The following is a 26,994-nucleotide window of genomic DNA, read 5'->3' as shown; positions in this document are numbered from 1 at the left end:
TCCCTTTAGAAAAGCAGGTTTATTGGTCGGGCTGCTCACCAGGACACAGCAATGTGAGAGGTTCCCCAAGCCCACAGAAAACTGCATCTGCCCACAGCTCAGGCCCCTTTAGGCCATCAGCACCAAGGGACCTTGTCCCACAATCCCCAACCTCCCTCAGCAGAGGGGCCTTCAACCATTCAGAGGAGAGAAGAGAACCGAGAAAGGGAAAAGGAAGGAAAAAAAAAAAAAGCAAAGCTTTGTATTGTATAAAACGTTCGTGTCCCCAGGCTCCCTCCCCCAATCCCTTAAAACAATGAGCTGCAGTTCTAAAAAGCAGGGCAGAGAAGGTAAGGAGCCGGTTGGGGGGAAGGAGGAAGCTCTCGGGGCCTCCCTTCAGGCTGTGACTGGGGAGAGGGGCTGTTCTTGCTTCTGTCAAACCCCCTTTAGTGGGGAGGAACAAGGGGACTCGTGTCTTGAGAACCTGATCTGAACAGAATCAGGCCTCTGGACTGGGAGCAACACTCCCTTCACCCCCAAAGATTCAGGAAAGGCACCCCAAGGACAAGGAAACCAATGAGGTCTTGGCTAGCTCTGCAGCTTTATGATACTAGCTCTAGGGAAGGATTTTTTCTTTTTTAAACAGCATCTCACTTGTTGCCTAGGATGGAGCACAGAGGCACGATCATAGCTCACTGCAGCCTCAAACTCCTGGGCTCTGGCGATCCTCCCGCCTCAGCCTCCCGAGTAGCTGAGACCACAGGCACGTGCCACCAAGCCCGGCTAGGGAAGGAGCTTAAGAAACTGCCAGGAGTGAACCAGGGCTGGCTGCTCTGTGATGTGCTCTCCCCACCTCCCCTCCAGCTCTCAACTTGGTGGCAGGGCCAGCACCCTGCTCTCCCTCCTAACCCCCAGCCTGCTACTGCCCCCTTTTGGGACCCTAATTTTCTGGACTTTGAGAAATGGGCTGCCCCTGGGGGTGCCTCTGAGAGCCCATTTGAGGGGTCGGGTAGGGCTGACCTCTCTGTCCTCTTTGGATCATTGCCTTCTCACACTGTCCTCCCTCTTGATTCTGAAAAATGGTCCTGCTGCCCATGGAGAACCACAGTAAGATAGATTTCTCATGCAGCTAGTGAGGGGACTTCTCTCTTCACCCATTTCCACCTTCTCCTATTTTCCTTCTGTTGAGATGGAGTCTCACTCTGTCACCCAAGCTGGAGTGCAGTGTCACAATCTTGGCTCACTGCAACCTCCACCTCCCAGGTTCAAGCAATTCTCCCCACCTCAGCCTCCAAAGTAGCTGGGATTACAGGCATGCGCCACCATGCCCGGCTAATTTTTGTAATTTTAGTAGAGATGGGTTTTCGCTTAGTAGAGATGGGGTGTTGGCCAGGCTGGTCTCGAACTCCTGACCTCAGGTGATCCGCCCACCTCGGCCTCCCAAAGTGTTGGGGTTACAGGCATAAGCCACCAAGCCCGGCCGACCTTCTATTTTCCCATTCTCCTTTCCGAAGCCATGGCCATGCGCTCCTGTGTACAGGCGTATAAACACATCAGTGTGCCATCCCTCACATGCATGTCCTTCCCCACCCCTCCTTCCCAGGGCTTCTCTTGGCTCCAGTGTTCCTCTGGGACCCTCTGCAGATACAGCCTGTGCTGGACCCCCAGCCAGGGTGAGGGCTCATTCTGCTCTGTCTTCCCCACTGCCTCAGTTTCCCCCAAAAGCTGCTTTCACGTCCCTCTAGTAGGGGGCCTCCCATGGGGGCAAGGATCCCCTTTAGGATTCAATCTTTCCTCTTTGGGCAGTTTTGGCTTTGAGTCCCCCAGGGGTCAGGGTGAGAATGAAGAAGAGCTCAGTGAGCGGAATGACAGCAGCTGGGTGGGTGGTGTGGGGAGAGGCTGAGGGGAAGGCACCCCCCCTAGGGGGGCCTAACCGTGGAATCACTGCAATTTCCTCTGAGATCCCGACTTGGACAACCAGGCCAGGGATTGACCATTCCCTTCCCATTCCACCCGGACTGTGTCCAAGCGGGGGCTGTCCACTGCGGGGGCTGCCTCCCCATCGGGTCCTAACAGCTCTAAGACTGGGAGGGGAGTTCCTGGAGGTGTGGGGGAGAGGCGTGTTTTCAATTTAGAAAAATCTCAGCCAGTTCGGGCCGAGAGAGAATGCGAAAGAGGAAGTTCGGAAGGAGCGAGGACTGGGGTGGGTGGCGGCGGGGGCGGCTCAGTCGCTGTCGCTCTTGTCCACCAGCACGGCGTCCGACTCCTCGGTGATCTCCAGCAGCGCATGCACGTCGGGGCTGCTCCCGCGCCGCAGGTCGCCGGCCTCCCCGCGCTCCGCGCCGCCTTCGTCGTCGTCGGCGCCCACCTCCACCATCTCCGTGGCCTTGAGCACTTCCACCTGGCCCTCGCGGATCTTCTTGACGTGGAAGGTGAAGGGCGGCACCTTGTAGACCGCGGTCTTGGAGCGCGCGTACACCACGTGGTCGGGCGTGAAGGATTTGCGCAACTTGTCCCGCGACGTCTTCAGCTTCTCGCGCCGCTCGGCGGGCACCAGGCGCGTGCCCAGCTTGTTCATGCGCTTCTCCAGAGTGTGCCGCGTCTTCTCCAGGTTTTCCTTGGTCTTGAGGCGCGTCTTCTCCAGGTTCTCGCGGGTACGCACCTTGGTCTTCTCCATCTTCTCCTTGGAGAAGGCCTTCTTGAAGTCGTCCACGCGCCGCAGGCCGCTGCGCTTGATACGCTCTGCGCGGGACTCCTCAATAACCTCCTCAACTTCCACCGCCTCGTCCGACGACAGCTCCAGCGCCGCTGCGTCCTCCTCGGGCCGCTCGCCCTCGCCCAGCTCCTCGCCCTCCTTCTCTGGCAGCACCTCCGACTCTTTCAGCGATTTGCTGATGCTCAGTTTGGCCGGCAGCTTCACTTCATCCTAAGGGAAGAGGAGAAGGGACATGAGAGGGGTCGGAGGAGGGGGGCGTGGGCGAGCCTGAGTCAGGGCGGTGACGATCCTGGAGAGAGGGGAGCACGGGACGGTCGTGGTCCCCAGGAAACTGGCGGGCGCTCAATAAATGTGTGTAGGCTCACGCCTGTACTATTAGCGCTCTGGGAGACCGAGGCAGGAGGATGGCTTGAGTACAGGAGTTTGAGACAAGCCTGGGCAACATAGCCCCCATCTCCGGTCCCCGAACCCCGCGTCGCCATTCTCTCTCTCTTTTTCTTTTTTTTAAACGGAGTCTCGCTCTGTTGCCCAGGCTGGAGTGCAGTGGGCGCGATCTTGGCTCACCGCAACCTCTGCCTCCCGGGTTCAAGCAATTCTCCTGCCTCAGCCTCCCGAGTAGCTGGGATTACAGGTGCCCGCCACCACGCCCGGCTAAATTTTGTATCTTTAGTAGAGACGGTGTTTCTCCATATTGGTCAGGCTGGTCTCCCAATTGGTCAGGCTGGAACTCCCGACCTCAGGTGATCCGCCCACCTCGGCCTCCCAAAATTCTGGGATTACAGGCGTGAGCCACCGCGCCCGGCCTCGCGCCGCCGTTCTCTAAAAAAATACATGAGTGTTGAACGAATGGTGACTAAACAGACCGCGCGAGCAGGGGACCAAGCTTCGGGTCGGAGATGGGGCTGCGTAATAATTGCACTTGGGCTAAAATCTCTGTGGTGGTCCAACACTGTCCTGCGCCCTGTCCACCCGCGGATGATATTAAACCACTGCGGCCCTCGGGAGACACAGCTCCACTTTGGAAATGGGCGGAGCGCCCTCTGGTGCCGCAAATCGCACACTGCCCGAGCCAGGCCGAAAAGCAAGTGGTGGGAGTGTCTGTTTAGGCTGAAAGCGGGTAGGGATTTGAGCCCACAGCTACACCTACCTAAGTAAAGGGAGTGCATTTCCCAGACTCAAGCTATTTCATTTTTTTTTTTTTTAGATGGAGTCTCGCTTTGTCGCCCAGGCTGCAGTGCAGTGACACGATCTCTGCTCACTGCAACCTCCGCCTCCCAGGTTCAAGCAATTCTCCTGCCTCAGCCTCCTGAGTAGCTGGGACTGCAGGCACGCACCACCACACCTGGCTAATTTTTTTGTATTTTTAGTAGACTCGGGGTTTCACAATGTTGGTCAGATTGGTCTCGAACCCCTGACCTCAAATGATCCACCCACCTTGGCCTCCCAAAGTGCTGGGATTACAGGCATGAGCTACTGCTCCCGGCCTCAAGCTATTTCAGAACCAGCCTTAGAGATGGAGAACTGTGGTCCACCCTCCTCCACCTCCACCTTCCTTGACTCCTTCATACTGTTTGGCTCTACCAGTGGTCATTCTCCCCCTCCCCCACATTTAGAAATTGATGTTGGAAACAGGAAGAAGCTGGCTGGGAGCCACGGACATGTTTTCTCCCCAGTCTGGATATTTCTTCTGGTTGCGACTTCCCTACCTTGGGATAGAAGAGAGATTACTTTTCAATTCTTGCTTTCCCTACCCCTTGTGCCCGGCACAAAGCCTGAGCTCAGGGGTCTAGGAGTAGGATGGGTGGTCTCAGATTCCCCATGACCCTGGAGCTCAGAGCCAGTTCTTTGCTTTTCTGTCTTCTCCTTGGAGGACTTAGCACCAGAACTACTTTCCATTCCAGGAAGATTTTCCAAGATCTTGACTCTAGCCAACATTTCAGAATCTCTGGATCACTCCCTCCCCCCACCTCCACCCCCATCAGAAAGCAAGGGAGGCTGAGCACAGAAAGGGAAAGGGCAGACCAAGATCATCAATAGGATCTCCTCTTTGGCCCAGACTCCCTTTAGGGACTTCAAATGAAGGAATGAGAGATAGTCGCTTTTCTAAAGGGTTTTCTGAAGACCATTTCCCAGAATTGTAAGAAAAATCCTGTCCCCTAAGAAAATGAGGCAACATAAACTGAGTCCTCTCACACACACACACACACACACACACACCCACACCCCTATACATAGGCCGCTCGGTATCTCTGCACCACCTGCTACAGAAATTCCTTCCACAGCCCCCAACCTCTTTCCTCTTCCCTCCCATCAACATCCCCCCAGAGTTTCCTGGTTTACACTGAAAACTAGGAACACCCTCTCCCAACTTCCTTCCCTTCTTGTCAATAGCATTAGCAGGGACAAAGAGGGAATGCTGGCTCCACCTCTTCTCTCATCTGGGCATCAGCTCTGCTGGGCACCAAGCCACCTCCAGCTCTCTGTTACTCAACTACACCTCCCAGCAGGCAAGGTGACCTGGGCACAGGGCATGCTGGGACTTGTAGTCTCCACCTGCCATAGGCGGCTTAGTGCAGATCATGGGCATCCTAGGGTATTTTGTTTATCCCTCTGCCTCTTATCATTCACTGAGGAATTGAAGGGTATTTTCCTTGTTCTGAGTATAGGAGGGTCTCAACTTCTCTTTGCATTCCCTCTGATTTCCAGTCATTCACTTTGGGCTCCTACAATCACCCTTACCCTGTCTGCTACTGGAGTGAGTATCAGTTAAGACTTATACATCATTGTAGGATCTAAAGCCTCTTCATCCATCTCCACCCAGAATTTACCTGCAGCCCCAGTATAGATATATTTTAAAAAATTCAGCTCTGATCTTTCCTTCATAACCTACCAGACTAAAAACCCACCCACGCCCCACCAAACGGTGGAGAGAGCCCCTCCTTTCACTAAACTCAGACAATGTGAATAGGCTAGGGAGGGATTAAGGGTGACAGGCAGGGAATAGTCAGGAAACAGCCCCAGCTGCTGGAAAACAAATCCACTTTGTCTCTCTGGCCTACCCCCAGCATCCCCCACTTCTCCCCTACCCCTGCTGCCTGCTCCACCCCTACCCCTAAAGGCTGAGCTGGCTGGTTTTCCTGGCCTCTGGCTTCCTAGATAAAGGTCTTTGGCAGCTGAACTTGGAAGTGAATGGGACTGGGGAGAGAGCTACAGACTTCTTATAGCCAATGCCATCTTCCTAGTGCCTCATGAAAGCTCTCAAACTACAACATAAGGGAGCAATCCTAGGGAGAGGAGGTTTTTGTTTTTTGGTTTTTTTTTTTTTTTTTTTTTTGAGATGGAGTTTTGCTCTTGTTCCCCAAGCTGGAGTGCAATGGCACGATCTCGGCTCACCGCAACCTCCACCTCCTGGGTTCAAGCGTTTCTCCTGCCTGGGCCTCCCAAATAGCTGAGATTACAGGCACGTGCCACCACACCTGGCTAATTTTGTATTTTTAGTAGAGACGGGGTTTCTCCATGTTGGTCAGGCTGGTCTTGATCTTCCAACCTCATGTGATCCACCCTCCTCAGCCTCCCAAAGTGCTGGGATTACAGGAGTGAGCCACCGTGCCCGGCCTTTTTTTTTTTTTTTTGAGACATGGTCTCACTCTGTCACCCAGGTTGGAGTGCAGTGGCGCGATCTCGGCTCACTGCAACCTCTGCCTCCTGGGTTCAAGCAGTTCTCCTGCCTCAGCCTCCCAAGTAGCTGGGATTACAGGCATGCGCCACCACACCCAGCTAGTTTTTGTATTTTTTGGTAGAGACAGGGTTTCACCATGTTGGCCAGGCTGATCTTGAACTCCTGACCTCAAGTGATCCTCCCACCTCGGCCTCCCGAAGTGCTGGGATTACAGGCATGAGCCACCACATCTGGCCATTTGTGTGTTTTTGTTTGTTTGTTTTGAGATGGGAACTTGTTCTGTCAACCAGGCTGAAGTGCAGTGGCATGATTACAGGTCACTACAGCCTCAACCTCCTGGGCTCTAGTGATCCTCCCACCTCAGCCTCCTAAGTAGCTGGAACTACAGGCGCATGCCACCATGCCCAGCTAATTTTTGTAGTTTTTGTACAGGCAGAGTCTCACTATGTTGCCCAGGCTGGTCTCAAACTCCTGGGCTCAAGTGATCCCCTTGCCTCGGCCTCCCAAAGTGCTGAGATTTCTGGCATGAGCCACTGTGTCTGGCCAAGGGGAGGTTTATTCCTGGATTTAGAAATCTCTCCAGACCAGTAAGGGATCTGGGGGCTCTAACCTCATTCATCGTAGGCTTCCCCTGGAGTGACGGCTTACACCATAGAAGCTGCCTTCTTGGTGGAAGGTCAGGGGACAGGAGACAAAAACAACTTGAGCTGAATCCTGGGATCATGTCCAATAGGCTGGCTCTGGAGAGGGTATTCCACCATCAGCTTTTCCTCTCCACTCCAGGCCAGGTTTCCCCCATGACTCACAGCCTTGGAGTGCTGTCTTGGTCCCACCCATCTGCCTGCTGGTACAACCACCACAAACACAATCCAAAATCATCTCCCTCCACCCTGGGCACACAGGCCAGGCACCCTTGTCCCACCCCTACTTCCCTGGCAGAGCTCCTAAGCCAAAGGAAGGACCTCAGGGGATGGCAAGGAGGGACGGCTCTGCTCGTTCTGTTTCCCGTTTTTATTAAACAAAACCACCACTCCCAACAGGCTTGGTTTCCAGTTACCTTTAATGACCAGGTCTGAACAAAAGCATGTACAGCTCCCCCTGCCCTTTGCCAAGCACATACAGCTCCTCAATCCTCGATGGATGTAGAGGAGCCACAGGGATGCTCCCAGCTTCTTCCACTCCACCCCCAACCCTGCTGTCTAAACTTGAGATCTGGCTTAGGAAGATTTTTATAAGATTATAATGTCATTGAGCACCTATTACGAATCTGGCCCTTGGCCAGGCACTCCACATTTGTTAGGGAGAAGGGACAGACGCCACATGGGTCTGGGTAGGAGGCTCTCTTGACTTAGGACTGACCAGCTCTAGGTCCCCAACCACTGCCTGGGAATGGCTGGAGGAGACTGGAGTGGTAATTCAGAGACCCAGGATCTGCTTAGAGTGTATGTTAGAAGAGGGTGCAGAGGAGGGGAGAGGTGAAGGGGGGAGAACGTCTTTAAAACTCAGGACCTCTGCTAGAGGTTGCTAAGACAAGGAGATGAGAGACCCCAAGGGCAGAAGTGTCCCTCCCTTCTGCTCTAGCATGCATTCTTGGCAGGGGTGAAATTGCATCCGAAAGGATGAAAATTGATTCTTGGAGATTGGGAGGGGACTTAGATATCACAATGATTTGTGCCACTCCCAAGAGCCACAGTACATAAACGGATATACAGTTTATCTATTGTTTTAACATTTCATGAGGGAGATGAACAGCTTGGTTACAACTATCTAAAAGGGGCCGGGTGTTGTGGCTCACGCCAGTAATCCCAGCACTTTGGGAGGCCGAGGTGGGCAGATTTACGAGGTCAGGAGATCGAGACCATTCTGGCCAACATGGTGAAACCCCGTCTCTACTAAAAATACAAAAATTAGCTGGGTGTGGTGGCACAAGCCTGTAATCCCAGCTACTCGGGAGGCTGAACCAGGGAGGCGGAGATTGCAGTGAGCCGAGATTGTGCCACTGTACTCCAGCCTGGCGACAGAGCGAGACTCTGTCTCAAAAAAAAAAAAAAAAAATCTGAAAGGGCCAGGGGCAGTGGCTCACACCTGTAATCCCAGCACTTTGGGAGGCCAACGCGGGCAGATCACCTGAGGTCAGGAGTTAGAAACCCCATCTCTACCAAAAAATACAAAAACTAGCTGGGTGTGGTGGCACGTGCCTGTAATCCCAGCTACTCGGGAGGCTGAGGCAGGAGAATCACCTGAAGAGAGGAGGCCGAGGTTGTAGTGAGCAGAGATCACACCACTGCACTCCAACCTGGGTGACGGAGTAGGACTATGTCTCAAAAAAAAACTAAAATGTCTCTACATGGGAGTGATTATGAAAACAACAACAACAAAAACTGGCTGGGTGAGGTGGCTCACACCTGTAATGCCAGCACTTTGGGAAGCTGAGGCGGGAGGATCACTTGAGCCCAGGAGTTCAGAACCAGCCTGGGCTGGGTAAGACCCCATCTCTAAAAAAAATTTTTTTTAAATATTTTTTTTAAGTTGAGAAACACTCTGCTATAGGAAGGCCAGAGGTCCTGAGCCAGAGCCAGCTAGAATGTCCCCCTCCTGGCCTCTGTGAGTTGGCAGCTTTTGGGCACCCCACCCAAGGCAGGATCTGGCAAACATAAGCTATCTCTTTGCAAAGCATTTTCTAAAAGAAACTGGAAAAAATACGTGTAAATGTTTTCCTCAGCTGCAGGGAGTGGGTGGAGAGGGCACAGAACAGACCCCAGGCCTGGGCCTCATGACGGCCCTCTCCAAAGAGGCTTTGAGCCAAACTGGGTTGTCCCTGAGGAGGAGGCAGCAGGGGGAAGGGCAGAACCAGAAGCCATGCGCCTTCATGCTGGGCAGCCTTCGGGTGCAGCTTAAGTGTGGGGGAGCATTTACTATTAAAAACAGAAACCAAGAAGTGGGGAGGCCCCTTCCATTCCCCTCCCACCCCCACTGTATACACCCCATTCTCCTGAACTCTGCATAACGCCAGTGTTCTCACAGTACCCGGCACCCGTCCACAGTGGGCAGTGGCTGGGGATGGTGGCCCTCCTGGCAGTGATCGCCACCAGGCTGTGGGCTGACAGTGGATTGGAGAGATACCCTACACCCACAGAACGGGATCCCGGAGAACCTAAACACTCCCACCGGCTGTCGGCTCCTCTGGGGTGGGCCGGGGCCCAGGCTCTGGGTAATACGGCAGTGCCCTAGGCGTCTGGTCAAAGGGTGGGAGCTCAGGCACTGTCTCAGGCTTCAGGTCAAAGGGCTCAGTCTCAGGCAGGTCAAAAGGCACGATCTTGGGTGTGGCCAGGTCAGAGGGTGCATTCGGCTTCTTCTTGGGCTAAGATGAGGAAAAGGGGTTTAAATGGGGCTTGGAGTGGGTGCGAAAGGAGTTGAGAAAAAGAGGTTTGGTGGCATGCAGAGTAGGGGCTGGTGAGTAGGGAGGGGAGCACAATGTATTAGGATGGAAATAAACCACTTTTTTTTTTTTTTTTAGAAATGGGGTCTTGCTCTGTTGCCCAGGCTGGAGTGCAGTGCACAATCACAGCTCACTGCAGCCTCCAACTCCTGGGCTCAAGCAACCTTCTTACCTCGGCCTCCCAAATATCTAGGACTACAGGTGTGTACCATCAAACCCGGCTAATTTTGTTTTTGTTTTTGTTTTTTGTTTTTTGTTTTTTTTGGTAGAGACAAGGTCTCGCTATGTTGCCCAGGCTAGAAACTATTTTATTTTATTTTATTTTATTTTATTTTATTTTATTTTATTATTTATTTTATTTTATTTTTTTTTTTTGAGACAGAGTCTCACTCTGTTGCCCAGGCTGGAGTGCAGTGGCACGATCTTGGCTCACTGCAACCTCCACCTCCCAGGCAAGTAATTCTCCTGCCTCAGCCTCCCGAACAGCTGGGATTACAGGTGCATGCTACCACGCCCAGCTAATTTTGTATTTTTAGTAGAGAACGGTTTTCACCGTGTTGGCCAGGCTGGTCTCGATCTCTTGACCTCAAGTGATCCTCTTGTCTCGGTCTCCCAAAGTGCTGGGATTACAGGCGGGAACCACTGCGCCTGGCCTATTTTTTTTTTTTTTTGAGATGGAGTCTCTCTCTATCGCCCAGGCTGCTAAACTGTAGTGCAGTGGCGTGATCTCTGATCTCGGTTCACTGCAACCTCCGCCTCCTAGGTTCAAGCGATTCTCCTGCCTCGGCCTCCCAAGTAGCTGGGATTACAGGTACATGCCACCGTGCCCAGCTAATATTTTGAATTTTTAGCAGAGATGGGGTTTCACCATATTGGCCAGGCTGGTCTTGAACTCCTGACCTCAAGTGATCTGCCCTCCTTGGGCTCCCAAAGTGCTGGGATTACAGGCATGAGCCACCACAATGCTTGGCCTAGAAACTCATTTTAAATGCTTCATCAAGAGGGCCCTGGGAGCTGGGCACAGTGGCTCATGCCTGTAATCCCTGTAATCCCAGCACTTTGGAGGCCAAGGTGGGTGGATCCCTTGAGCCCAGGAGTTCAAGACCAGCCTCAGCAACATGGCCCAGATCTCTGCAAAAAATACTGTTAGTGGGGCCTGTTGGCACATGCCTGTAATCTCAGCTACTAAGGAGGCTGAGGCAGGAGAATTGCTTGAACCAGGGAGGTGAAGGTTGCAGTGAGCTGAGGTCCAGCCACTTCACTCTAGCCTGGGCGACAGAGCAAGACTCTGCCTCAAAAAGGAAAAAAAAAGAGGTCCCTGGGGCCAAAAGGGGTGAGGCAAACTCAAGCCCATGAATTAATAAACACAGCTTCAATTGAACCCCTCCCTTCCTCCCTCTACAATATTCCCCAGTCCCATTCTTGGGCTTCCACCTACAACCCTTCCCCAGCCATAATCATAGGAAGACTATGGAGGCTGCTAGGGGTGGATAAGGAGTTTTCTAAGGGGCCAGTTGTTGGATTATAACTGGGGAGGCTCAGATGAGTAAATACGAAGGCACACAACTTCACTGTCTTCAGAGTCAGACTCTGCCAATCCCAGTTTTGTTGTTGTTGTTTTTTTTTAGACGGAGTCTTGCTCTGTCACCCAGGCTGTGGAGTACAGTGGCATGATCTTGGCTCACTGCAATCTCTGCCTCCTGAGTTCAAGTGATTCTCCTGCCTCAGCCTCCCTAGTAGCTGGGATTACAGGTGTGTGCCACCATGCCCAGCTAATTTTTTTTGTATTTTTGGTAGAGACGGAGTTTCGCCATGTTGGCCAGGCTGGTCTTGAACTCCTGACCTCAAGTGGTCCACCCACCTCAGCCTCCCAAAGTGCTGGGATTACAGGCATGAGCCAGTGTGCCCAGATTAATCTGTTTTCATTCTTCCCTGGAGTAGGGTGGACACAGGATGCTACCCCAAATGAGAGGGATAGGCATGGAAGAGAGAGGGACATCCTGGCAATTTCCCTTTGGCCATGTCCCCACCTTCTGTCTCCCTCACCACCCCTCCCTCTCGCTACCACTTAAGATATCATACACTAAAATGCACAGAGAAATCAGGATCCAAAACCAAGCTCTATTTTTTTTTTTAAGATAGGGTCTCTCTATGCTGCCCAACCTGGCCTCAAACTCCTAGTCTCAAGCAATCCTCCTGCCTCAACTTATTGAGTAGCTGGGACTACAGGCACACATCACTGTGCCTGGCAAAACCAAGCTATTTTTATGACAGGTGAGTCTATGTCCCGGGACCTCTGGACCTCTGCGGCAGCCCCCAACTCTCTCTCCTGAGGGGCTGAGTTGCCAAAGACAATAGGCTTCTTGCTTTGAGCAATCAGGAGAGAGGGACACTTGGGGGCACTATTGGACCCAGGCAATAGCAGTATTTGATAAAGCCTGTAGTCTCAAAAAAACAAAGCAGTAGGTCCCAACCTGCCCTGCAGGGTACAAGGAGGAGGTGGGAGTGGCAGAGAGCCTGAAGAGAAAGGGAAACAACATGTCCCTCTCCTAGGCATGTGTGGAGTCCCTGCCAGGGCACACCACGGCTGACCAGGAGCTCCACTCCTCCCCTACGCCCCTCCTCTCCCCCACTCTCCTCCCCTACACCCCTCCCCTCCCCTACACCTCTCCCCTCCCACTGTCACCAGGCCAGGTGACCACACATTGCCTCTACTTCAGCACTCACAAGGCTAAGCAGCTAATGGCCACCAATGCTGGCCACTCATAGCCAACACTACACACACACACCCAAACACACGCAAAGCAGCCCCAGGGCCAGGAATGTGCAGCTAACTCCCTGAGCAAGTGGCAGAGCCACAGCTAGCCCTAGGTTAGTCAGGGCTAGTCTTCACCCAGCTTTCTGCTGCAGAGCCCAGAACGGAAGGAGGGGGTGGGGAGCAGTGAGTGTAGCGGAAGGGTACACCTGGGTTCTGGCTCCAGTTTGACTCCCAATCACTTGAGTGACAATAGGCTAGTGACTTCCCCTCTCTGGGCCTCAGCTTCCTAAACCACAAAATGAAGGAGATGAAGTTGATTATTTGCAGTGTCTTCTAGCTCAAGAAGTGTATAATGAGGCCGGGTGCGGTGGCTCACGCCTGTAATCCCAGCACTTTGGGAGGCCGAGGCAGACGGATTGCTTGAGCTCAGGAATTGGAGACCCTGGGCAATGTGGAGAAACCCCATCTCTACCAAAAAATACAAAAATTAGCTGGATGTGGTGGTGCATGTCTGTAGTCCTAGTTACTTGGGGGCCTGAGGCAGGAGGAATGCTTGAGCCCGGACGGCAAGGGCTGCAGTGAGCCGTGATAGCTACCACTACATTCCAGCCTGGGCAACAGAGCGAGACCCTGTCTCAGAAAAACAAAACAAAACAAAAAACAAAAAAGAAAAGAAAAGAAAAATTTAAAAAATGATAATGACAGAATGATAAAATATTCACAATGTTGTATTTCCAAAAAAAATGGCCCAAGCCACTCCTACTTCTGAGGTTAGTTGCTTAGCAATATCCCCTTCCCTCTTGCTATCAGTTGCCCACTCTTTGTTGTCTCCTCATGCTTTTGACTTTGATCTTTACAATATGAAAAATAAAAATAAAAAGACCGGGTGGCGGCCGGGCGCGGTGGCTCACGCTTGTAATCCCAGCACTTTGGGAGGCCGAGGCGGGCGGATCACGAGGTCAGGAGATCGAGACCACAGTGAAACCCCGTCTCTACTAAAAATACAAAAAATTAGCCGGGCGTAGTGGCGGGCGCCTGTAGTCCCAGCTACTTGGCTACTCGGAGAGGCTGAGGCAGGAGAATGGCGTGAACCCGGGAGGCGGAGCTTGCAGTGAGTCGAGATTGCGCCACTGCACTCCAGCCTGGGCGACAGAGCGAGACTCCGTCTCAAAAAAAAAAAAAAAAAAAAAAAAAAAACCGGGTGGCTCACGCCTGTAACCCCAGCACTTTGGGCGGCCAAGGCAGGAGTATCACTTAGGCCCAGGAATTCGAGACAAGCCTGAGCAACAGTGGGGACCCTCTAGAAAAAAAATTTAGGCTGGGCACAGTGGCTCACACCTGCAATTCCAGCACTTTGGGAGGCTGAGGCAGGTGGATCACCTGAGGTCAGGAGTTCGAGACCAGCCTAGCCAACATGGTGAAACCCCCGTCTCTGCTAAAAATACAAAAATTAGGCAGGTGTGGTGCCGTATGCCTGTAATCCCAGCTACTCAGGACGGTGAGGCATGAAAATTGCTTGAATCCGGGAGATGGAGGTTGCAGTGAGCTGAGATCACGCTACTGCACTCCAGGCTGGGTGACAGAGCAAGACTCTGTCAAAGAAAGAAGAAAAGAAAGAAACAAAGACAGAAAGAAGGAAGGAAAGGAAGGAAGGAAGGAAGGGAGAGAGAGAGAGAGAGAGACAGAGAAGAAAGAAAGAAAGAAAGAAAGAAAGAAAGAAAGAAAGAAAGAAAGAGAAAGAAAGAAGAAAGAAAGAAAAGAAAGAAAGAAAGAAAGAAAGAAAGAAAGAAAGAAAGAAAGAAAAAAGAAAGAAAGAGAAAGAAAAGAAGGAAAGAAGGAAGGAAGGAATTTAAAAATTAGCTGGGCATGGTGGCTTGTGCCTGTAGTACCAGCTACTTGGGAGGCTGAGATTGTGAGATAGGAGGATTGCTTGAGCCTAGGAGTTTGAGGCTGCAGTGAGCTATGATACCACCACTCCAGCCTGGGCTGCAGGGCTAAGACCCTTTCTCAAAAAGAAAAAAAAAAAAAAAAAGGGAGGGAGGAGCCCAGGGATAGTATGATTTCGTTTCGTCTTGGGAATACCCCTAAAAATACCCTCCCTGCTTTGGACCCAGTGACCAGGAAAAACAACCCAAACTCAGTTTGGGAGGAAGGATGTACTATGCATACTCTCCATGGCCGCTGGGTTTTAGGGATGAAAGGGACCAGAGCCCTGGGTTGAGAATATTTTTGGACAAAGGTTTGGGGTTCTTCTGGAGCAATGTAGCCCTAATTTGCGTTGAATCCAGGAAAGAGGTACAGGTTGGGTTGCGATTTGGGGAGGAGAAGCCATCAGGCTCTCGTTCCAGCCCTGGTGCCCTACCCTTTAATGCCCATGAGACACCTAATCCCTTAAATGCTTCCTGGCCCTTATCCCCAAGCACTTGGAGCAGGTCTGATGGGCCTTTGCTGCTGGTCCATATGTAGGTCACTGACTTTGCCTCATCAAAACTGCTCTAGAACACATTTTTAGTCATGAGCCGCATAACGACATTTCAGTCAACGGACGGCATACACAACCATGGTCCCATAAGATTGTAATGGAGGCTGGTTGTGGTGGCTCATGCCTGTAATCTCAGCACTTTGGAAGGCCAAGGCAGGTGGATTGCTTGAGGCCAGGAGTTCGAGACCAGCCTGGTCAACATGGTGAAACCCTGTCTCTATTAAAAATACAAAAATATTAGCCAGGCATGGTGGCTCACACCTGTAAATCCCAGCTACTCGGAAGGCTGAAGAAGAACAATTGTTTGAACCTGGGAGGCAGAGGGGTTGCAGTAAGCCAAGATCGTGCCACTGCACTCTAGCCTGAGCAACAGAGCGAAAACTTGTCTCCAAAAAAAAAAAAAAAAAAAAAAAAAAAGATTGTAGTGGAGATAAAAAATTCCTATCACCTAATGACATTGTAGCCATCATAATGTGTTGGTGAAATGAATTACTCAAGTGTTTATGGTGATTGCTGGTGTAAAAAACCTGCTGCACTACCAGTTGTATAAAAGTCTAGCCCATACAATTATATACAGTACATAATACTTGATAATACATGACTGTGTTACTGGTTATGTATTTACTATACTATACTATTTTTTTGAGACAGAGTCTTGCTCTCTTGTCCAGGTGCAACCTCCGTCTCCCAGGTTCAAACGATTCCCCTGCCTCAGCCTCCCAAGTAGCTGGGATTACAGGCACCCACCACCACACCCACCTAATTTTTGTATTTTTAATTAGAGACGGGGTTTCACCATGTTGGCCAGGCTAGTCTCTAACTTCTTTTTTTTTTTTTTTTTTTTTTTTTTTTGAGACGGAGTCTCGCTCTGTCACCCAGGCTGGAGTGCAGTGGCGCGATCTCGGCTCACTGCAAGCTCCGCCTCCCGGGTTCACGCCATTCTCCTGCCTCAGCCTCTCCGAGTAGCTGGGACTACAGGCGCCCGCCACCACGCCTGGCTAATTTTTTTTTTTTTTTGTATTTTTAGTAGAGACGGAGTTTCACCATGGTCTCGATCTCCTGACCTCGTGATCCGCCCGCCTCGGCCTCCCAAAGTGCTGGGATTACAAGCGTGAGCCACCGCGCCTGGCCTGCTAGTCTCTAACTTCTGACCTCAAGTGATCTACCTGCCTCGGCCTCCCAAAATGCTGGGATTACAGGTATGAGCTACCATGCCAGGGCTATTGCACCTTTTCTATGTTTAGACACATTTAGATACACAAATACTTACCATTGTGTTATAGTTGCCTACGGTATTCAGTACATTAACATGCTGTATAGGTTTGTAGCCTAGGAGCAATAGGCTATATCATACAGCCTAGGTGTGCAGTAGGCTATACTGTTTAGGTTTATGTAAAGTTACGCTATGATGTTCACACAGTGAGGAAATGGCCTAACACTGCATTTCTCTGAACATATCCCAGTCATTAAGCAATGCATGACTGTATTTCCTTTTTTTTTTTTTTTTTCTTTTGAGACCGAGTTTTGCTATTGTTGCCCAGGCTGGAGTGCAATGGCGCGATCTCGGCTCACCGCAACTTCTGCCTCCTGGGTTCAAGTGATTCCCCTGCCTCAGCCTCCTGAGTAGCTGGGATTACAGGCATGCACCATCACGCCTGGCTAATTTTGTATTTTTAGTAGAGACAGGGTTTCTCCATGTTGGTCAGGCTGGTCTCAAACTCCCCACCTCAGGTGATCCGCCTGCCTCGGCCTCCCAAAGTGTTGGGATTACAGGTGTGAGCCACCGCGCCCAGCCCTGTATTTCCATTTTATCCCCGCTTTCTGGATCTAAAAGAGCTCTACTCTCCAAATTGTTGCCTGGAGGGATGGTTAATGGGTACAAAAATACAGTTAGATAGAAAGAATAAAATCTAATGTTCAGTAGCACAATAGGGTGATAGAGTTAACGGAAATTATTGCATATTTCAAAATAATTAAAGGAGTGGAACTGGGATGTTCCTAACACAAAGAAATGATAAATGCTTGATATGATGGATACTCTAATTACCCTGATTTGATCATTATACATTGCATACTTGTCTCGAAATATCACACGTACTCCAAAAATATGTACAACTATTATGTATCCATAGTAATTAAAAATAAAGCCTTTTTAAGTTTAAAAATAAACAAACTGGATGCACGTGGTAGCTCATGCTTATAGTCTCAGCACTTTGAGAGGCCCAGGCAGGAGAACTGTTTGAACCCAGGAGTTTGAGATCAGCCTGGGCAACTAAGTGAGACCCTGGACCCTACAAATATGAAAAAAAAAAAAAATCTGCCAGGCATGGTGGTGGGCACCTGTAGTCCTAGCTACTCGGGAGGCTGAACCAGGAGGATCACTTGAGCCCAAGAGTTCAAGACTGCAGTAAGATATGACTGTGTCACTGCACTCCAGCTTGGGCAACAGAGTGAGACCTTGTCTGAAAAACAAAACCAAAAAACCCCAAAAAACAAATTGTTGCCTGGAAGAATTGGCTCTTTAATGATCATAGCTCCACTCATCTTTATGGTATTTTATTTTATTTACTTATTGTTATTATTATTATTTTTGAGACGGAGTCTCACTCTGTCACCCAGGCTGGAGTGCCGTAACACGATCTCGGCTCACTGCAACCTCTGCCTCCCAGGTTCAAGCCATTCTTCTGCCTCAGCCTCCCGAGTAACCAGGATTACAGGCGCTCACCACCATGCCTGGCTAATTTTTGTATTTTTAGTAGAGAGGGGTTTCACCATGTTGGCCAGGCTGGTCTCGAACTACTGACCTCAAGTGATCCACCTACCTCGGCCTCCCAAAGTGCTGGGATTACAGGCATGAGCCACCTAGCCCGGCCTCTGTATGGTATTTTAGAGCAACTGCCTCTATATTCACAATCTGGACTGATCGTCCTGCAGCCCTCAGTCCAATAACTCCTATAACTAGTAGAATTAACTTCTCTCATTCACTAGCTGTTGCTAGCTAAGTGTCGCCTGATAGGATGCGATGTCAAACTGCTAGGTTTTGTTTGGGAGACAGGGAAGGAAATGCCAGAGAAGGGCAGTAATGACTCAGAAGTGAGTTTAAGATGAGGGCTGTGATATCTTGGGGTGGGAGGTGCTGAATTTTGTGTGTGTGTGTGTGTGTTTGTGTGTGTGTGTGTGTTCAAATGCAAACTTAAGCTGTGAAATCATTAAGTCTAGAAGTTCCCTGAATATGGGATGGGGCCCTACAAGGGATTCCCTCCTTTTCTCCCCAAGAATAGGGTATGGAAGGCCAGATGTCTCCATCCCACAACGGGGGCCTTCCCATCCCTTGGTGTTCCCCTCTGCCCCACCCCCACTGCCACATCATCACCTCCCACCCCTGTAGTGGGGAATACAGCATCCCTTCCCCTATGGCCCCTCCAGAGAATTCACACCATCCCAGGAAACTTTCTCCAAATCTCTGTCTCTTTGCCTGGCCACCCAAGCATCCTCCCCCTTCAGCCGGACTTTACCATAAATGCTGCTGCCCCCAATCTTCCCTAATAGGCCTGCCAAGGCACACAGCTATTTTTACCTCCTTCCCTTCTCAGGCCTGCAGACCTCGGGGAGGAGCAGGAGCAGCCTCTGCTTTCCTCCAGCAGCCAGGTCCTCACCCCATCGTCCCCACCTGGAACATCTGCTCTACAGCTCAGAGAAGTTCTGCTTTCCCAATCCTCACCCCATTTGCTGGAATCTTTTCCTTATGTCTGAAGTCCTCCCCAGGTTGGGACCATTTTAGTTCTTAGTTATTCCCTCTGTGGGTTTGGAACTCCATTTGAGCTACTCTTACTACCTCAACTCTCTGTCCCCCACTGGCCTTGGTTTAGTGCAGGTGCATTTGAAGCCACCTGTGATTAGAACACATTCCCTCCCACCCCCTAAAATATAGACATATCCCTGCAGACTGCTGGAGAGGGCGGAACAGAGGGATGCCAGTGGCCTCTGCAGAGAAGTCTTTCTCGCTCCATACCTTTCCTTCTTCTCTCAGAATCTCCATCTTTGGCATAGGGAAGTTTACTTCGAGGCCAAGACTTTTCCCAGGTTCTATGGTCTGGGACAGTTAGAGTGAGAATGGTCACCCCTCAAGCTCTTCATGGTGGCCCTTGGCCACACCAGGCTCTGGAGGAAATATAGAGCTGGCTTTTTGTCCCAGATCCCTGTCTTGTTCCGCTCCTCTCAATGTCCCCAGTACTAAGCAGGTCTCTTAAAAAACGTCAAAAGCCCCCCTCTCATCCCACGTCCTCCAAGCAGTTAGACTAAGTGGAAATAGCTCTGGACAAACATTTTCTATCCAAATAGTTGCTTAAGCAGGGGAAGTAAAGCTTTTTAAAAGCCACGTATATGCCTCCTGGGAGGAGTCTGTCATCCGTGGGTAAGGATGGGGCGGGGGACAAGTGCCATTTCTGCCTCTGTCCCACCACCTCAAATAGGTACCCACCTTTCTGTCTCTACTCTTCCCAGATACTTGTCCTAATTTGCATCTATCTTAACTCCTCCTGGGGAAACCAAGGCAAGGACCCCCTCACCTCACCCCAGATGGTCACTCAGAACCCGGCTCGACCAGGCCCCAGAGCAGTCAGCAGAGCCACAACTCCCGGAAAGGTGTCTTCTAACTTGGAGGGTGTGGGAAATCCAGCCTTCCCTTTCTTTCCATTCCCTTCAGCAGGGAGAGGAAGGGGAGAGGGGAGCATAGACTAACCCCCCTGCCCCACATGATCCCGCCTCCCTGGGGTTAGGAGCATCAGCAGGCCTTTGGGAGGCAGGGAGGAGCCAGGCTGGAACACTTCCCGCCCAGCCCAAAATCTCATCCCCGATGGCACTGCGGAGGCGGCGTGGAGAGGAGCAGCATAGAAACCCGAGACTCCCAGGTTTATTGGGGGTTATGATCCAAAAGCCACATTTTTATCCAAGTGGGAGGAATGGGGAGAGGTGCAAAGAAAGCAACAAGTGGCCCCGGGCGGAGCCGGGGGGTGGGGGCGCCAGCCTCCTCCCGCCAGCTGCGCTGCTGCGCCCGGCCCCCGCCCCCACAGGCATGCGGGGTGATTCACCTAGCCCAGACTGTGCCCAGGCCCCCAGACCCCGCAGGGGCTGTCCACCCACTCCACCAGCCCCTCTTGCACTCCTGACGCCCACTCTTCCCCGCCCAGCCCCGCCCGCTTCCAGGAGGCCCAGGGTGCCCGCGCGCCGCGGGTGAGGGTGTCCTCAAGGGCCTGAAAATGCCTGGTGGCCAGGAGCAGAGAGCAGCGAGGGGACAGGGGTGGGCCGCCGAGGCCGATGCGGGGGCGCGGGGGCGCAGGGTCGGGGGAGAAGGTTGGCGGTCGCGTTCCCAGCTTGGCACAGCCCCCGCTGGTGCGTGCCTGAGTCCTGAATCACCCGCTATATCAGGCCCGCAGGCGCGGAGGCCCCAGGCCCGGGCGCCGCAGCCAGTGTCCGCTTACAGGGGACCCCAGCGATCGCCAGGGACCCCTGACTTTCCTAGAAACTTCCCCCAAGTAGGAAGAAGTTTGACAGAGCCAATTAGGGAGGGAGCGGTCTGCGAGGGGCAGCGTCCTCGAGTCCACCCGCTAATTAAGTTCTGCTACAAGTTTGGGACCGGAGAGAAGGATCTGAGTGGGGAGGTGCGAGGTGTTGAGCGCGCCCCTCTACGCGCCCCAGGAGTCCGCCGCTCCCTCCACCCCATCCCACCCCACCCAACCCCACCCCAGCCGCGCTCGCCGGAAGGAGGGTGGATCTCCCGGGCGCTCGGGCCAGGCTGGGAGGGGAGCAGCGCCACGGGCAGGTCTCCCCACCCCAACTCCCAGACGGGGGACGCGGGCCGGGCGCGGGAGCTCTGGGCACCTTCCGCCCCGTGGGCTCACCTGGTAGATCATGACTTTAAAGTTGCGGCGCCGCAGCAGCTCGGCCTCGTTGACCTCCAGCTTCTTGATCTGCCCCGCCTGGCGCTCCAGGCTGCCGCGCACGGTCTTCACGTTGACGCTGACCTTGCGCACCTTCTCCAGCAGCTTGCTCACCGTATTGCTCGTGGTGGCGTGCGCCTTGCCCAGCTTGCTCAGCTCGCCCTGGATGCTCTGCACTGCGCCCTCCATCTCCGCCTGCCGCTCCTCCAGCTGTGCTTGGGTCAGCTGGATCTGGTCTACGGCCCCGATGATTTTGTCCAGGAGGCTCAGCACCAGCACGCCGTTCACCTGGTCCGACTTGATCAGCTCTTCTGAGCCGGCCCCCGACGGCTCCTCCGCCGCCTGAGCCCCAGCGGAGGAAGGCTCCGGGGCCTCGGCGTCGGGGTACCCGGGAAGCGGCCGCTCGACAATATAGAGCGTGGGGTCCTCCATGGCTACCCGGAGCCGTGCGGGGCCGGCCGGGTGGAGCTGGAGCTGGAGCGGGAGACCGGGAGAGAAGCAGGAGCGGAAGGGCGGAGAGCGAGCGGGCGAGAGCGGAGAGCAGAGGAAACTCGAGCCACGTCCGTGCGCACCGGGACAGCGGCCAGAACTGCTGGGCGGGGGATCGGTGAGCTCCCCCTCTCCCCGGCCAAACTCCGGAGTCTGATCGCTGATTGGCTGGCCCCACCCCAGAAAGGGAGGGACCGGGGCAGAAGGGGAGATCGACGAGGCGGGGCGGCGGAGGGGGACCCAGGAGCTGAGCGCCCCACCCTTCCCGGGATGGTTGGAATAGTTGGAGCGGGAGACTAGGGCCTCCGCTGGCGGCGGGAGCGGGACGGGCGGAGGAATGCGAGCTGAGGAACAGAATCAGGTTCTAAGAGTGTTGCTCTCTGTTCCCGTCTCACTTGAATTGCTCATCCGAAAATCCTCAAGATCTGGGAGTCGGGTGGACCAGGAGATTCTGAAATTATAGGCAAAATCTTGTATTTGCCTTTACCTAGTTTTTGAGCGCAAAAGGACCCTTGCCCTTGACAGTATTTTCTAAGAGGCCTCTCGGATTTCCTCATCACCAACCCCAACCAGGTTACTAACCCAGGGGTAAGCTTAGGGGGTTGTTTGTTGGGGGGAAGAAAGAGAGAACGTACTTAGGGTCACGGTGGTGGTGAAGGGCTGTGAAGCTCCTCTAAGTTCCTTTTAGAATTGCCCTAACAGAGTAGAATTAAGATGGGCAATCAAATGGAAAATAAAGCCCACCTCCCAACCCCCCTTTTTGAGACAGGGTGTCACTCTGTCACCCAGGCTGGAGTGCAGCAGTCCGATCACAGTTCACTGCAGCCTCGACCTACTGGGCTCAAGCAATCCTCTCACTTCAGCCTCCTGAGTAGATGAAACTATAGGCGCTTGCCACCACGCCCAGCTAATTTTTTTCAATTTTTATTTTTTTCAATTTTTATTTTTTTAGAAACAGGGTCTACACTATTTTGACCAGGCTGGTCTCGAACTCCTGAGCTCAAGTGATCTGCTGGTTTCAGCCTCCCAAAGTGCTGGGAGCCACCGCGCCTGGTGTAAAGCCCTTTTTAAAAGCCCACCTCTCTTAGGCCAGGCGCGGTGGCTCATGCCTGTAATCCCGGCACTTTGGGAGGCCCAGGCGGGTGGATCACGAGGTCAGGAGTTCAAGACCAGCCTGGCCAAGATGGTGAAACCCCGTCTCTATTACAAATACAAAAATTAGGCCGGGCGCGGTGGCTCATGCCTATAATCCCTGCATTTTGGGAGGCCGAGGTGGGTGGATCACCTGAGGTCAGGAGTTCGACCTCAGCCTGACCAACATGGAGAAACCCCATCTCTACTAAAAATACAAAATTAGCCAGGCGTGGTGGCGCATACCTGTAATCCCAGCTATTCAGGAGGCTGAGGCAGGAGAATCACTTGAAACCGGGGGGCAGAGGTTGCAATGAGCCGAGATTCGTGCCATTGCACTCCAGCCGGAGTGCAGACAGAGTGAGACTCTGTCTCAAAAAACAAAAAACAAAAAAAAACCACCTGTCTCTAAAACTCACCTTTCCCTGTGTTCCCCCTCCCACCGCCCCCTCAGAGGCAGCTGACGCCAATCTCAGTGAGCAGGATCTAGGAGTCCGTTTCTCTTTCAAGATTCCAGGGACTAACAGTAAGCCATCGGAGAGACCATCAAATCCCACCCCCTCATTTGACAGACAGGAAAAGGAAAGCCTGCAGAAGACAGGTGGCTTGCCAGAGACAACTCGCAGGTTAGTGTTGGCATTGGCACTTGAACCCAGGTCTGGACTCCTGCTTTCATGCTCTTTCCACCTTCTGCTCTAAGCCTTCTACTGGGGCAGGGAGACAGGCACCCACGGCCATTCCCCAACCCCTATGTGCTGTTTCAGAAGATTAACCAAAGCATATTTTCATCCATGCTGGGTAAAAGGGAGCAGGCAATTCTGAGCAGGCCCAAGGAGGGTCCTTAGTGCAGAAAGTCCAGAAATAGGGAGGCTGCCCATCCTCCCCCATTTTGCTGTCTAGCACAGCACTGGTGCTGTGAGTCTCTGGAGTGGCGCCAGCTCCCTTTCCCACAGAAAAGCGGCAACCCTTTTCCCTGCTTAGGAAACCACACTTGGGTTTCCCCAGCTGGCTGGATGATGGTCCTGGCAAAAGGTCACTTCTAGTCTGGTATCCATTATCATTAGGAAGAGTGAAAAACTGGTCTATGGGGACCCAGGGCCTCCTCAATCCAGGCGGAGAACCCACCAACTCAGAAAGGAGACCGACAGTGCAGGGACTGGGTTAGTGCCCTAACAACGTTGTAGGGCTTTTTAAGGGTTTACAACACCATATTTGTTAGCTGAAATTCTCATAGAAAATGGAGCCATCAACTAGGGCTGTTTATCAGGTTATCCTGAAGTACTGTTTCTACTAGAAAGGCAAGATACGGCCGGGCGCGGTGGCTCAAGCCTGTAATCCCAGCACTTTGGGAGGCCGAGGCGGGCGGATCACGAGGTCAGGAGATCGAGACCATCCTGGCTAACAGGGTGAAACCCCGTCTCTACTAAAAATACAAAAAATTAGCCGGGCGTGTTGGCGGGCGCCTGTAGTCCCAGCTGCTTGGGAGGCTGAGGCAAGAAGAATGGCGTGAACCCTGGAGGCGGAGCTTGCAGTGAGCCGAGATCGCGCCACTGCACTCCAGCCTGGGCGACAGAGCGAGACTCCGTCTCAAAAAAAAAAAAAAAAAGAAAGGCAAGATACATTGTTACTGGTAACCTCTTTTTCCGCCCCCCCGCTTTTTTTTTTTTTTTTTTTTTTGAGATGGAGTCTTACTCTCTCGCCAGGCTGTAGTGTAGTGGTGCAATGTCGGCTCACTGCACCCTCCGCTTCCTGGATTCAAGGGATTCTTCTGCCTCAGCCTCCCTAGTAGCTGGGACTACAGGCACGCACCACCACACCCAGCTAATTTTTTTTTTGTATTTTTAGTAGACACGGGGTTTCACCATGTTGGGCAGGATGGTCTCAATCTCTTGAGCTCGTGATCCACCCACCTTGGCGTCCCAAAGTGCTGGGATTACAGGTGTGAGCCACCGTGCCCTGCCTTTTTTTTTTTTTTTTTTTTAAGACAGAGTCTCACTCTGTTGACCCTGCAGGCTCGAACTCCCGGGTTCAGGTGATCCTCCCACCTCAGCCTCCCGAATAGCTGTGACTATAAGCGCACACCACCACACCCGGCTAATTTTTGTATTTTTTGTAGAAATGGGGTTTCACCATGTTGCCCACGCTGGTCTCAAACACCTAGGCTCAAGGGATCCACCTGCCTTGGCCTCTCAAAATGCTAGGAATACAGGCGTGAGCCACTTCGGCTTTCTGTTTTTTTCAACATTTTTTTTTTTTTTTGAGACAAGGTCTTGCTCTGTCATGCAGGCTGAGTACAGTGGCACAATCACAGCTCACTGCAGTCTTGACCTCCTGGACTCAAGTGATCCCCCCACCTCACCCTCTCAAGTAGCTTGGACTACAGGTGTGCCACCACACCGGGTACCCTAACACTTCAATAACTGTTTTCTCACTAACAAATGGCTTTCTCATTTGAGGCTCAAGTAGAATTAAGCTAGCATATAAGATGATATATACACATATAACTGCTAGAACTGGCAGATTACCAACTTATTTTAGAATTTAGGAGAAATGTATTAAAGTAATTTAAATTCCTTCTACTAAGGATTGAAAAAGCTTTTGGAAAAAAGAGGAGTGACAGTAGAGAATCTTATAGGACCTTCATTTCTTAAATGTCCCATAAGATCCTTAGATGATGATGATGATGATGATGATGATTATCATTTTTTTTTTTGAGATGGAGTCTCTCTCTGTCACCTAGGCTTGAGTGCAATGGCACAATCTCGGCTCACTGCAACCTCCACCTCCCGGGTTCAAGCGATTCTCCTGCCTCAGCCTCCCAAGTAGCTGGGATTACAGGCGTGTGCCCCCATGCCCGGCGAATTTTTTTTTTTTTTTTTTGAGATGAAGTCTTGCTCTGTTGCCCAGGCTGGAGTGCAATGGCATGATCTCGGCTCACTGCAAGCTCTGCCTCCCAGGTTCACACCATTCAACTGCCTCAGCCTCCCAAGTAGCTGGGACTACAGGTGCCTGCCACCATGCCTGGCTAATATTTTGTACTTTTAGTAGAGATGGGGTTTCACCGTGTTAGCCAGGATGGTCTCGATCTTCTGATCTCGTGATCCGCCCACCTCGGCCTCCCAAAGTGCTGGGATTACAGGTGTGAGCCACCATGCCCGGCCTATTATTACTATTCTCTTGTGGAATCTTCTATAGACTATTTCTGCATATATGATCATATATATATATATATATATCATATAGACACACATATATATATTTCAGCACTTTCCTGTTTTCAGTTATTAATATGTTTTATGGATAGTTCCATATCAGTACATGTAGAACTGCCTTGTTTTCCAATGTATACGTCTACTATATTTGTTTAACCAGTTCCCTATCAATGGACATTTACAGATTACAATTTAAATCTCATAAGGGAGGAGTTGCTGAAGACAAGTGGGATTTTTTTGTTTTTGTTTTTTGCTTTTGAGGCAGGATCTCGTTCTGTTGCCTAGGCTGGACTGCAGTCGCTCAATCAGGACTTACTGCAGCCTCGAACTCCTGGGCTCAAGCAATCCTCCCAACTCAGCCTCCGGAGTAGCTGGGACCACAGGTACACACCACCACACCTGGCTAGTTTTTAAATTTCTTGTAGAGACACAGTCCCAGCCAGGGGGTTTTGCCACGTTGCCGAGGCTAGTCTTGAACTCTTGGGCTCAAGTGATCCTCCCGTCTTGGCCTCCTGAAGTGCTGGGATTACAGGAATGGGCCACCGTGCCCAGCCTCATCAGGAAAGTATTTCTATACCAGTTCTTCAAACAGAAATGTCAGAATTTGTGGATGAGTCAAGTTATGTCCCAGGGGTAGTCCAGTGAATACATCTCTGACTCATTTAATGCCTCCTTAATGGATGATTTCTGTAAAAGGGCCCTACCCCTGCATGCCTATGTTGGAGAAAAATCTGCATCAACAAGTTTCTCTCACATTCCTTTTCTTACTAAATGCCAGCTAAGTCCAACAGGGGGCATGCTGAGGCTCAGTGTACTAGCTCTACCAGCACAGATGCCGCAAACTGGAGCAGAGCAGTCCTTTCCAGAGCATTTCACTCCATTCCAGTGAAAATAAGCAGTTTCTCTTCCTCTGTAACTGCATTCAGCATGCCATTGCCTGCGTTCAGGGTTGTTGGTTTGCATTTTCCATTGCTCACTCTATTTGCTTGCTGAAAGGCACACTGTTCCATTGTGTGCTTTCAGCCACTGAGACAGAATCCATAAAAGGGATAGTGAGGTCAAAGCAAACAACCCCTTTGGCCCAGAAAAAGGACACCAGGATGCAACATGTCAGCAGCTAGAATCTCACAGGGTGCTCTGTCGTATTCTTCCATCCATCCACTTGTTCAA

At 51.8% G+C, this 26,994-nt stretch overlaps 1 protein-coding gene across 1 annotated transcript; it reads right to left on the bottom strand.

Annotated features, from left to right (window-relative positions):
* Window positions 1-21,838, bottom strand: CAVIN1 (caveolae associated protein 1). The gene is made up of 2 exons (XM_012503741.2): window positions 20,954-21,838; window positions 1-2,905 (listed from the first exon to the last, which is right to left on the bottom strand). The coding sequence occupies exons 1-2, from the start codon at window positions 21,422-21,424 to the stop codon at window positions 2,204-2,206; spliced, it is 1,173 nt and encodes a 390-aa protein (XP_012359195.1). The 5' UTR covers window positions 21,425-21,838; the 3' UTR covers window positions 1-2,203.
* Between the last annotated feature and the right edge of the window lie 5,156 nt (window positions 21,839-26,994).

Source organism: Nomascus leucogenys, unplaced genomic scaffold, assembly GCF_006542625.1.
Source record: "Nomascus leucogenys isolate Asia unplaced genomic scaffold, Asia_NLE_v1 Super-Scaffold_285, whole genome shotgun sequence".
Classification (NCBI taxonomy): Eukaryota; Metazoa; Chordata; class Mammalia; order Primates; family Hylobatidae; genus Nomascus; species Nomascus leucogenys.
The sequence above is the reverse complement of the archived record's forward strand: the minus strand, read 5'-3'. Positions and strand labels throughout refer to the sequence as shown.